This window comes from Pseudoliparis swirei, chromosome 8 (genome assembly GCF_029220125.1).
Source record: "Pseudoliparis swirei isolate HS2019 ecotype Mariana Trench chromosome 8, NWPU_hadal_v1, whole genome shotgun sequence".
NCBI classification, from domain to species: domain Eukaryota; kingdom Metazoa; phylum Chordata; class Actinopteri; order Perciformes; family Liparidae; genus Pseudoliparis; species Pseudoliparis swirei.
The window spans coordinates 15,100,729-15,113,360 of NC_079395.1; the positions used below are offsets into that span (position 1 = coordinate 15,100,729).

At 41.7% G+C, this 12,632-nt stretch overlaps 1 protein-coding gene across 1 annotated transcript; it reads right to left on the minus strand.

Annotated features, from left to right (window-relative positions):
• Positions 1-324: 324 nt before the first annotated feature.
• On the minus strand, positions 325-9,264 carry zgc:153615 (uncharacterized protein LOC777747 homolog). The gene is made up of 7 exons (XM_056421137.1): positions 9,200-9,264; positions 7,377-7,486; positions 2,810-2,927; positions 2,500-2,706; positions 1,956-2,079; positions 1,718-1,811; positions 325-1,589 (listed from the first exon to the last, which is right to left on the minus strand). The coding sequence occupies exons 1-7, from the start codon at positions 9,227-9,229 to the stop codon at positions 1,538-1,540; spliced, it is 735 nt and encodes a 244-aa protein (XP_056277112.1). The 5' UTR covers positions 9,230-9,264; the 3' UTR covers positions 325-1,537.
• Between the last annotated feature and the right edge of the window lie 3,368 nt (positions 9,265-12,632).

A 12,632-nucleotide genomic window follows, 5' to 3' on the forward strand; every position in this document is an offset into this window, starting at 1 on the left:
CGTGAGTAACATTTTAATTAGAATTAAAAAATATATATTAATAATACTTTTTAAATAATGATAATATTAATAATCCAATTCATCTGTCCCTGCAGTCAAGTGTTCCTCTTTTTCTTGTGGTAATCCTCCATAAAAAAAACTCAGTGACAAAAGTGTGAATGACTATTGAAACTCCACGGCACTCTGTAACGCTGAGGTTGAATATGTGAATGAGAGCTGATTCAATATGCTTTCCCCATCTTCACGCGATGACTCAATTTATTTTAGTGTTGTTATGATTAAGATTTAGCGTAAAATAAACCAGCCAAATATAAACAAAGTTCACACATTTGAAACATTTATTACTGGAGTTTTGATTTTACAATCATTATACATTACATTGATCACTATAGCATATTAGAAAAGAAAGTTTGACTTGTGTTCAATAACAATCTTAAAAAGCTGAAAGTGAAAACACTCAAACACGCCAGACAACAAGGCATGTTCTTCATCCTTTTAATAAAGTATATTTTAACATTTACATACAGTATGTCCATAAATCCTCTGAACAGATAAATTGTATATATTTAGGCTGTGATTTATTCATATATATATATATGTTTTCGTGGTCACCCCCTTTTAGCATTAGTAAATTGGGCAAAACAATTAATTTGCATATTTTGTATTTCCACTTTTGCTTTTTTTCCTGTCCCTATGAATGAACCAGTTAAAAACAATTATATGTCATGTTGTGTATATTACCAGGTACATCAAGGCATTTGACAAATACACATGTGTTTAAATAAAGTTGTCCATGTTCAGCACAGCTCTGTAGTGCAGCTTTAAAGCCGGTGGAAACTGCAGCAGCAATCGAACCACAAGACCTCCGAGAAGCTGCTGCAGCACTCCAACACCACTGGGAAGCTAAGCTGCACATTTACTCAGCGTTCATCATTTTCCATGGCAACATCTCAGAGAGTAGGACGTGTTCAATAGTGAAATGCAGTGATGAACAGCAAACAGACACAGTGCTCCTATAGTAAAAGTAATGATAAATAGATGAAGAAATGAACTGACCGATCTCTTGATATATAGTGACAAAGAAAAGACAAAGTGCAGTCAGGCGTGGCCCCGAGAAGTCATCAGACAACGGAGGAACAAGGCAAGCAGGCGCTTACTCCATCCCAGAATCAACATGAGTGTATACCGTGCAAAATCATGAAGAGGTCAATCGGGGGTAAGGGAGATGCAATAATGTTTAATGTCCCCTAGTTCTATAAAATATGGCATGATTAATCATACTGAGTGGAAGTGAAAAAACAGTGTCCATACAGATAGCAGCGATGTGCTCCCGTAAGATGTCCTCTGACACTCGACGACATTCTGTGGCGCGTTACATTTAATGTGGTACGTCTGTGTAATAACACTGGGTATATGGTGTATTCACTTCTCAGGAAAACATTCAGCACAGATGGAGCTTCATGAGTAACACCGGTGGCGATCCACGGAGCGGAGAGGTAAGATGGCGTGCAGACGGACACACGTGGAGACGTGCGGTTTATTTAGAGATGGCCTTCTCCGCTCGGTGCCGCTGATGGCGGTGAGCGTGCCTGTCGCAGTAGACACAGGTAGCACATTAGAGCGGGCACAGGACAACGCACGGCGTGGAGAATTTGACGGATACGTTTCCGATAAAAAGACACAGAACAGAGACGGGTGAGAGCAAAGGGTGATTCACCTGGTGAGGTCCTCTATGTCCACCAGCATGGCGTCCTGCTCCACGTGCAGCTCGTCCCGTATCAGCAGCAACTGCACCAGCTCCTCATTTAGACCTGTGTCGGTTGGTAGATGTGATGAACTTATTCTTAACCTCCGATATCGTAAAGACAAATGTTTTCCCGCGAGAGGACAGTGATGTGTGTGTCCTACCTGTGTGTGTGTGTGTGTGTGTTTGTATTTGTCAAATCTCCACTCACTCTGAATCTGTGAGTGTAAGTCATTTGAGATGACCTGCAGCTGTCCGAGACTCATGTCCCTCATGTCCCCTCGCCTCAGATTCCTCTTCATCAAGCACTCGCTGATGTGGGGCAGATGGGGAAGCTGGACATGTCAGAAACACACAGACAGGAAATGAACGTGTCAAAGTGTGCAAAACGGACCAGAATTCAAATAAAGACTGACACAGTTTGATTGGATGTGAATCAAAGCGGATCCATCCGGGTTTACAAACGTCAACATCGCAGCTCTTTTGAGGGGTTTCCTCCTGATACTGTTAAACACATCCAGTTATAACACCTGACTGACCTTCTATTCAACAGACTCAAGTGCCTTATGCAATTATAATTGTGTTTACTGTAACAGCAAGTTATAGTAAGATATATGTTTTCACTCTGACCCCCCTTTACATATAATAAGGATTTATCTTTGCCCTGGGTCATCCAGTTTTTCATAGAGAACACAAAGAACACACATCCCTGCTCTGTATTCATGTCTCTGTTTCTTTTTCTCTCAGTGTCTCACCAAGTCAGCCACAGGTGAACGTCTGTGCAGTTGGATCTGCCTCTCCACCTCCACCTGCATACGGGCCATGGGTCGAGCCAGAGCCAACGCCACCCGGGCCTCCTCCTGCAGCCTCCGCTGCACCCGCCAGAACCCCCCGCAGTCATCCAACGGGTCCGAGTCCTCCTCCGCCGTGTCCCGGTCCGATAACGATGAGCTCTGCTTGCTCTGGCGACGAAGAAGTGTAAGTGATGTCGTGAGGTAACATCCACATGTTCCCACAGTTGGTCACTCCATAGAGAAACACGGAGGCCGTTGGAGCTGTGCTCACCACTGGGGACAGCGGCGTGTCCAGGCTGGTCTCCGTCCGGCTGTCCTCGGCATCGCTGTCTTTGTCGCTGCTGCTGTCGTTCACAAAACACACCTGCAGGTTCACCCCGCTCTGCAGCCTGAGAGGGAAACACACAAAGAGTGACTTCTAGTTAGAGGCACTGGAAATGTCTTATCGGGAGAGGGAAATTACTCGTTGAATGTTCTGATTTACAGACTTAGGCAGGAATTTAGGTAACAAGGTGATGCTAAAAGACATTTTTGCAAAAGTGTGCTCATACGATTGTAACAGTTTAGCTCCACGCCTTCCTTTTTGTAATAGTTGTTTTCATCCTGTCACACCATCTCGTCAGTCCAACTCCCCTCACCTGCCTCTGATCACCTCGTTAGTCCCTCATTCCCTTCACCTGGTCCTCACGCCCTTCTCACCTGCAGCCCATCCCCTCATTAGTCCCTCACTATTTAGCTCCCTCACTTCCACTTGTCCTCTGCCAGATTGTCTTGTGTTTTTGTGCAAAGTTCTCCAGCGTTATTAGAGTATATTCCTGACCTGCCTGTTCTGACCCTGCCTGCCCCGCCCCTTTTTAGACTTGTTTGCTTCTTCGACTGATCTCCCGGTTTTGACCCAGCCTGTTTCCAACCAAAGACAGTATTCTTTGCGACTCCTGTCTGAGTAGTGCTTTTGGGTCCACTCTAATAGCACTGTGACAACGATTAGGAAGAGGGGAAATTGTTAGAGCCCGAATACGAGTTTCAAGCATTTGCAGAATAAAAAAAAAAAACATATTTAATTTAGGTAAGCATCGTAATTTGTAAAAAAAAAGCAAAACTATCGTCACAACATGTGGCAGCTCTCTGCTCATCTGTACATCGTGTGTCATTTTCAAAGGGGAATCCGTTGGATTGTTCTGTACAAGCAACTTTTATTAATTACCAGACAGATGGTGACTGTTTACACTCCCTTTTAACTTCATATTATTTTTTTGAAAAGGCTATTGTTTAAAAAAATACTCGACAGGTGGTCATAGGAATAATGACACAATTATTATTTCTGTCCAGTAAAAGACTGACAAGAGGACATCCCTTTGGTCTGAGGGTGTCTTTCATGGTTTGGGTTCGGGCCCTTTGTTCTAATTGTGTGGGCATATTAATGCTACACCATCAAATTAAATGTTATGACACAATAGTGCTCCAACAGTTTTGTGAGGGCAGTTGCAGCTCAACCTCAGTCTTTCCAGGAGCCCAGATCACTCAGTTCCAGATTATAAAACTCTGACTGAAAGAACCTAACAAACCACAGTAACACGCACTCTGGGATGAGAACAATAACTCATTCAGCTACACACACTGGACATGGGGGTGCTGGAATTTCCACTCCAAACTAACCTCCAAAAGGTGCACCCTCGCTTCAACTAGAGATCACATGACTCCAATTCCACCTATCACAGCGGGAGACTTGGATCACGCATCACTTCTTCTTTCGGGAGCATTTGGGTCACGGACCGAACTTCACTTCCTCAAACAGCAGCCAGTAGCACAGGGGGGCGTCCCCATCGTTTGATGTGAACGGGCCAATGAAAACATCGAGTCACTGGAGGTCAACGCTGCCTTGAAAGGAAAGCAGGGGTGTGTTGTGTAGCGGCTTTTGTGGCCTGGGTCTGATGTAATGCAACTCTTTTCACATGTGTGTGTGTGTGAGTGGGTGGGTGCATGTCCCCCAAAACCTCAATTACCAATGTGAAATATCAATTTTGTGGAGAGATCATTTCGCCTGGTTCACTTTCATCTGTCATAAACCTAATGCACCTCATTTGACCAACATGTCCTCATACTGCTCTCATTTGCTCGGCTCTCACCTGTCATGTAAAGTTTAATCTTCAATGTGTGAGCTGGTTGTATGCTGGTGTCTTCTATCATATGATTGGATGTTATCCATTTTTAAATGCTTCTACTCACTTCTTATCATGTTCAGCTCTTGAAAGCATCTTTTGATTTCCCCTGTTCTAATACGTCTCATATATGTTGTGTGTTTTTAAATAAATATTTAATTTAAAATGTATTTGTATTCCCTGTCACAATGCTCAAATAAATATATAAACAGTAAATTAATGGAAGACTAATGTCCACACATTTTTAGAATTACCATATTATTACTACTCCTACTCCTACTATGACTACTACTACTAATAATAATATTACTACGACTACTACTACCACTACTATTACTACCACTACTATTATTACTACTACTACTACTATACTGCTGCTGCTATTACTACTACTACCACTATTACTACTATGACTACCACTACTATTATTACTACTACTACTACTACTACTACTAATAGTAATAATAATTAATCTATAATATCTCCCACTATCTACTACAAAAAAGCATTACATGTCAACAGAATAATGTTTCATTATGTATATACACTACCGTTCAAAAGTTTGGGATCACCCAGACAATTTCGTGTCTTCCATGAAAAATAACACTTTTATTTATCAAATGAATATAAAATATAGTCAAGACATTGACAAGGTTAGAAATAATGATTAATATTTGAAATATTAATTTTGTTCTACAAACTTCAAGCTCAAAGGAAGGCCAGTTGTATAGCTTATTGTTGTGCACCGACAGATATGCTAGAGAGGTTCAGGTCATTTATGTTCGCTTTCTCTCATTCCAGGCTTCCTGATTGTTTTCACCTGTCATCACACCTGTCTCCAATGCTCATCAGTGTCAGCCCCGCCCCTGATTGGTCCCACCTGTGTCTTGTTACCATGTGCTTAAATTCCCCTGTCTCCCAGTGTTCCTTGTCAGTCTCTGGTCTTTGCCATGATCAGGTCGGGTTATGTTGTGCTCTTGAAAGTTTTTGATCCTCACCACGTGAGCGCTTTTTTTGTTCACTGCAGAACCGAAAAATAAAGTACTTACAAATACTTTATCTCTGTCTCCCGTCGTGCAATGGGTGGGTCCCTACAAGTGTCTGAGATCGTAACACTTATATCACCAGCATAACTGTTTTCAGCTGTGCTAACATAATTGCACGGGTTTTCTAATCAGACATTAGTCTTCTAAGGCGATTAGCAAACACAATGTACCATTAGAACACTGGAGTGATAGTTGCTGTAAAAGGGCCTCTATACACCTATGGAGATATTTCATTAGAAACCAGACACTTCCACCTGGAATAGTCATTTACCACATTAACAATGTAGAGAGTGTATTTCTGATTGATTTAATGTTATCTTTATTGAAAAAACAGTGCTTTTCTTTGAAAAATAAAGTCATTTCTAAGTGATCCCAAACTTTTGAACGGTAGTGTATATATATATGAAATGATATATATATATATATATGTATATATATATAATAATGATGAAACTTGGGCAACGCCAAGTTTCTGTCTCAGCAATTTGTTACGCAACCGAGGTTGACCACTGTGCCACCTTCGCTCGCCGACTCTTTCCATACTCAGTTTAATTGTTCGGCTGCTGTAAACAGTTTAGTTCGATGTCAGTTCCTTTGGATTGACTTTCAACACAATGCGGCTTCTCAGGAAACCTCTCATCTTCATGTGGCATCGCCGGTCTGGAATGTTACAGTAATAACATGTCCACTTCCTCTGTTTGTTGCTAAGTATAACACAAACGCAGACACATGGCTTTAATCAACTTATTTACTCAACCTTCTGTTATTCTGAATGAAAAGTGTTTTAAAAATAAATTATTATTATATAAATATAAATATTGCACAATGATGCACACTGTGTACTTCATGACCCACTGTTTCTAAACAGACTTCAACAAAAGACCCATTGTCATTTACTGTCATTAACATTTGACACCAACAAGACAATTATTTTAGTTGTATCTTTCTGATTTGTGTGTTTTGGTGCTTATAGTTTTAGTGAATATATATAGAGATTTAACTGAGTAGCTTTCTTCCATAACTGATCATATCTGCCATAAAGACAGAGTGCAAGGTTTTTTTCCAAGAGCTAATCAAAAGCATTTCAAAATATTATTCTTAATAAATGAATGAGATAATTTACCCATAAAATTTACAAAATGTGGAAATAAAGTGATATTCATTATACAGTTACGTTTCTGCAAAGACTTTGTGTGTGTGTGTGTGCTCAAATGTGTGTGTGTGCGTGCGTGCGTACACATGCACTCATATAGACACAAAAGAAGGTCAGACTGATATTATTTGGTTTGCCAATATAATGGGCAAATATATAATATCATTGATTACTTTGTCATAATGTCTATATGACGAGGTTCCATATTCAGGCAATACATTAAGTCTTTAAAACCTGATACAAAGTTTCCTATTTAGACTTTGACATAGATTATTCTCACTGTTTCCCAGCCATCCATCCAAGAATACATTTTGGCAGAACAGCTAAAGATCTGAAGTGTCACCTGTGAGAAGCTAAAATATTGGTGGCGGCCTTCAAAAGCCATCATTGATCAAACCCTAATAGACTCACAAACACACGCACACACACACACACACACACACACACACACACACACACACACACTGGATCTAAACCCACCGGGAGGACAGGCCATTCTTGCTGCAGCTGGTGTAGATGACTGGCTCGTCGTCATAGAAACTGCCAAGGGCAAGTTTCTGCCTGATGCACTCTCTCTCATTTCTCTGGGCCTGTAAGAGAAAAGAGGAAAATACATGAATATGAAGAATATTAATAAAAGTGACGCTAATGCTGTAGTTCAGTCAGAGTGGCACACACTAGCGGGAAGCGATATCAAGCTGAGTGCGTAGTATTTAAATTAAAACTATAAATACATGTGTTATGCCGAATGATAAAGTACTTTCTGGTTGGGAGGACGAGGAGGAGGAGGACACATGGGGATTAAGAAGGGAAAGGTGGGGAGAAGGTAGCACACTCATGTAATCCAATTTTCTGCCTCTCACACATTAGGATAACCCAGCTGTGGGCTCACATGATCTTATAATTGTATAAATATGTTACTAACGAAGCTTAGCTAACACATTTATCAGAATCACTTCCTTCTCTTTGACTTTATCATAAGCTTAGATAACAGGTACAGACATCCCTCCTTACATAACACTCACTTCTGTCTCTAAATAATCAGCTAACCTTAAAAATATCAGATCTGAATCATCGCTAGGAATCTGTTTCTCCCGTTACACAGGAATTACAATACATACTGGACTGCATTTCAATTTAAACGGCACATCTGGCATGTTTTTCTCTTCTTTTTATTGCCAGGTCACCAGACCTGAAGAAGAAAAGAATATCCATAATAATTGTTACATGCCATTAAACTCTTTCTAACCGAATAAAGGCAAACACAATCTTGATGGTTTTCAGTAAATATTTGTAACACCAGGACTATAATTGTTGTAAGACATCAATATATTTTGCAATGGTTGAAAATGCCATCCACCATCTTCAGTCATTCTCTCTCTCCTCCTGTTCCTGGGTTCTTTTGGACAGAAATGTTATTTTTCTTCTCAGCATCTAGAAAATTCACTGTCCTGATTTTCATTGCTTCCCCTTTTCCCTCTTCTTCTTCTCTTTACATCCTATCTAAATCATTTCATCACCTTCAATGCATCTCAGCCTCCACTATGAAGCTTGCCCTCTTTTATTTTAGTCAACTATGAATATTTATAGGTAATTCGAGCTGCGTGAGTTTCTGGTACACCGATCGAACGTCTTGAAGGATCTCAATTTCTTCACTGTGTGAATGCGTGTGTGCTTTCCTGTTACACACTGCCATTGAATAACACCTATGTGTGTCAACAATCTCTCTCTCTCTCTCTTAACAACCTTAAAACCCTCTCTATTTTGTTGTGACGCATCATTAGGTGAGCCGATGTATAGCCCACGTCACGATTGAACGCCTTCACTCTACCAACGCTCTGCCTCTTGCTCGTCTACTCCAGACAGACGCTCCAGAATGTCCTCCTTAGCGGCCGACTGTCTTCACACACACACACACACACACACACACACACACACACACACACACACACACACACACAACCTAGTCTACCCTCCCAGAAGAGAGAACGTGGTCAAAGAAAAGCACCTCACTGTCACTGTAAATGATGGAGGGTGATTTCATTGAAGCGATGGAACAAAGCATGTCGTGTGATTCACACACATATCCATCAAATGAGAGATGAGACGATTTCAAATTGGACTGAAGACGTGTAAAACCCCAGAGAAACACAGGTGAAGATGGCATATGAACACACCCACGTCACCTCACACTCATCCATGATGTCTCGTACAGCAGCTTGCCCGTGATACCTCATGTTTACCTGTACCTGTCATGCTCCGCCGTCAGAATCCCGAGCACATACAAACACAAATACACACACCTGGTATACGCGTTTCTCCTGGTGCACCATCCTTCAGCGCATCGTACTGAAACCGCCGCCCTTCTCTACACTGCAGTGAAGCTACACCCGGGAGAACCTCTCATATACTGCAGCTCCGTGCAGGAGAGTGAGGGAGGGGGGGGGGAGGGAGGGTTGAGAGAGCGGTGAGGGGAAGGGGAGAGAAGGAGGGGGGGAGCAGGAGAGGAAAGAGGAAGAGACGAAAGCAGAGGAGAGAGAAATGGATGGGAGAGGGAGGGGAGAGACGGAGCTGCTCAGTGCTGCTGTGCTCTCCTGATATGTTATCTGTTCCTCCATCTTCCTCCCTTGCTTTCCTTCTCCTCTTCATCGCTCTTTTAACCGAAGCTGCTAGAAATCGTTGTCCTGATAAGAGGAGACAGGCCGAAAAAGATGACAGAAAAAAAGGGCACATGGTTGGTTGCAAGATGGTGGACTGAAAGGCCGGGCTAAACATAGCATGATAAATGAGACGCTGGGAAACAAAACCATTAAAAAGGCAGATCAATAAGAGCTCCTTTCATAAATGTCAGCGCTTTTGAGGAGCACTGACGCGGCGTCTGCATCTGCTCGTTGACCAAAAGCATGAGCAATACATTTCTAATTGCATGTTATCCACATTTGAGTCTCCTCCAGCCCCGTTCCACATCGCAGATTCAGGCGTGCTGAGCCGTAAGAGAGACAAGGAATCACAAGGGAGTATGAGCCCACACACACACACACACACACACACACACACTCAGCATTGAAGGATTTACATTTTCTTTCACTTAAAATAGTTTACGTTTTTTTCTTTTATTCTGTGAGTTTTTTTTTAAAGAAACCAAAACTTTTGCTGAATCACTGGCCGATGCAGTGAAATATGTCACAATAAATGGAAAAGTGGTTCAAAGATATCCTGGAGCTCCTCGGCCCAACTGCGGCTGTTAACCATCTGAAATCAAACTGAGTGCTGGCTGTGATGATCACTTTAATCTCCACGGTGTCTTTATGTTTATTGTCAAACAAACAAAATAGATCAATATAGTTGCAGCATGGGCTTGAACATGAAATTATAGAAAAATTCATTAAAAAAAAGTAGGGCTGTGAAACGATTAAAAATTTTAATCGGGTTAATCACAGGTTTTTGTGGATTAATCATGATTAATCACATATTACCGATATTCTCGGTATATTTTGTGAGAACATAGAGATTTATGACAAAAGACGGATATATACATTTATACATTCTTCTATACAATGGTGCTGCAACTCAGCAGTTATTTAGCAGTTTTCTTCCATATGGAACATTAATACATCTTCATCCTAAACAGAATGTTTAACCCTCCTGTTACCTTTCGGGTCAATTTGACCCCATTCAATGTTTAATGTCGGTGTTCTTTGGGGTCAATTTGACCCCAGGCTGTTTTTCACTGTGTCAAACATATAAGAAATATCAACTTTTTTATTTATTTAAAGGGCTATTTAGGTAGTCAACCAACAAACATAAAGTACCTCACACTTAAACTTGGGAAGCAATATTAATTCTAATAATTTTCTGGAGGTTTTAATTGCTGGGGTCAAATTGACCCCGAGGGTAAAATATGTCAGTAAATGTAAAGGTAACAGGAGGGTTAAACAGAGCATTTTTCTCTTGTTTGTCAACCATGAACTCCACCATGACACAATCTAAAGGCCTCTAGTCTTCCTCGAGCAGCTGCTGAGGCAAACTGACTGTGTGGGTTTTCTTCATGAACTGGGCCGTGATGAAAGGGACGGCGGGGACACCGCTGCAAAGCTGAAACCTCACCGGCCCGGACAGGTGGACAGATTGACAAGTGACTTTTTTTTTGCTCGGTCCCGATGCGCGCGCACGGAGCTCTGTGGCGCGCGAGACGGAGATCGATAAGTGTTAACGCAACACGAAGAGACAGAAATGACATGCTGCTGTGGAGATACGATCAACAACAGACGTTTAGTTTAATAAAAGAACAAAGACGTGCTATAGAGAACATATCAGGGGGCGGGCCAATCTCTTTAATGTCATGCGATCTACCAACACTACGCCGCGATCGACTGGCAGGTCGCGATCGACGTGTTGAGACCCTGATCTACAGGAAGTAAAAGTCGTAACAAGGTTTCCGTAGGTGAACCTGCGGAAGGATCATTACCGATGAACAGCACGACCGTCTGCATGAGAGCGGACAGAGTTCAGATTGAAGTGGTGTATTGGAAGCTCATTTTGCAAGTGACTTTTTTTTCGTCCCGACGACCAACAACAGACGGATTGGAAGCTCATTCTGCGCATGCGTTAAATGCGTAAAATAAAAAAACTAGTTAAACCTGTAATTGAATTAACGCGTTATTTTTCACAGCACTAAAAAAAAGATATTTCTCTGTCTGGTCATATTTTTGTCATAGAGTCTGGAAGAGTCAAAAAGGTAAATGTCGTACTTGCTGCAGCACAAATGTGTAGCATGGTCTTCCATCCTAACATCCAATCACTGGTCAAATAAAAACCACATCATATAATCACACATGCTGAAATTAGGTCTCACCTGCAAAAAATGTGAAAACTACAATTTTATGATAGTTGAAATAAAAATGAAAACGCAGAAGTCACCATCAAAGCTATCTCATACTCAGAGGAAGGGTTATTCCTGAGCTCAGTGTGCCATAATTCCAGCTGACTAACTTCCCAGAACGGTAAACGAGAAGGTAAAAATACAGAGACGCATCCTTGCTCTCAAAGTGCAGCATGACACAGCGTTCTGTTGACAGTGGGGCTAATTTCATCGATGCATGTGGATATGTGTGTGTGTCCGTCATCACACGGTATCAAGGGGAAAAAGGTAATTTTTTCAAGTCAAATGTAAGATTGCCTTTGCCTGTTGAAAGTAGAAACCAGCACAGGTTGCCAGTAGTGGAAGCCTGGATGTGGTTTTGTGAGCCTGCAGTCCAGATCTGTAGCCTGCTGGAGGCATGTACTTCTAGTCATCCACAAGTCTGCCCACCTTGTTCTATGGAAGGCATGGAGCAATGGGGAGCTGGTAGTAAGGCGCAGATTTACTCATTGGGCCTGGATAGCTGCTGGTGTTGTTCTCTAAGCAGTAACAACGGCGGTTGTTGGCTTTGACGTACATGGCGGTTTTGAAGAGGGAACTATGTCACCTGGCTTAACAGTTGGAGACAGAGTGGAATGCATTGTTTTTTGAGATTCTGAGAAGAAAATATGTTATACCATGCCGTCCGCTTACAGCTTTGATATAAACTAACGTATAAGGTTGCTCTGGGTTAAAATACCCATGTCCAGCTGCAAGTCAGCAGCTCTGGGCTTTCAACTGTCATTAGTCACATTGCTATTAGTATTGTCGATACCATTACTGCTTGTCTCGTCATTATTGTACTACATGCAGCGTTGCTATTATAGCGTCGGCTT

Coding starts and splice junctions, on each gene's coding strand:
- zgc:153615 (XM_056421137.1), bottom strand. CDS start 9,229: ATGGTGCACCAGGAGAAACGCGTATACCAG. Junction 7,487..9,199: donor AGGAGAAACGCGTATACCAG/GTGTGTGTATTT, acceptor TTTCTCTTACAG/GCCCAGAGAAATGAGAGAGA. Junction 1,590..1,717: donor GACATAGAGGACCTCACCAG/GTGAATCACCCT, acceptor CTACTGCGACAG/GCACGCTCACCGCCATCAGC.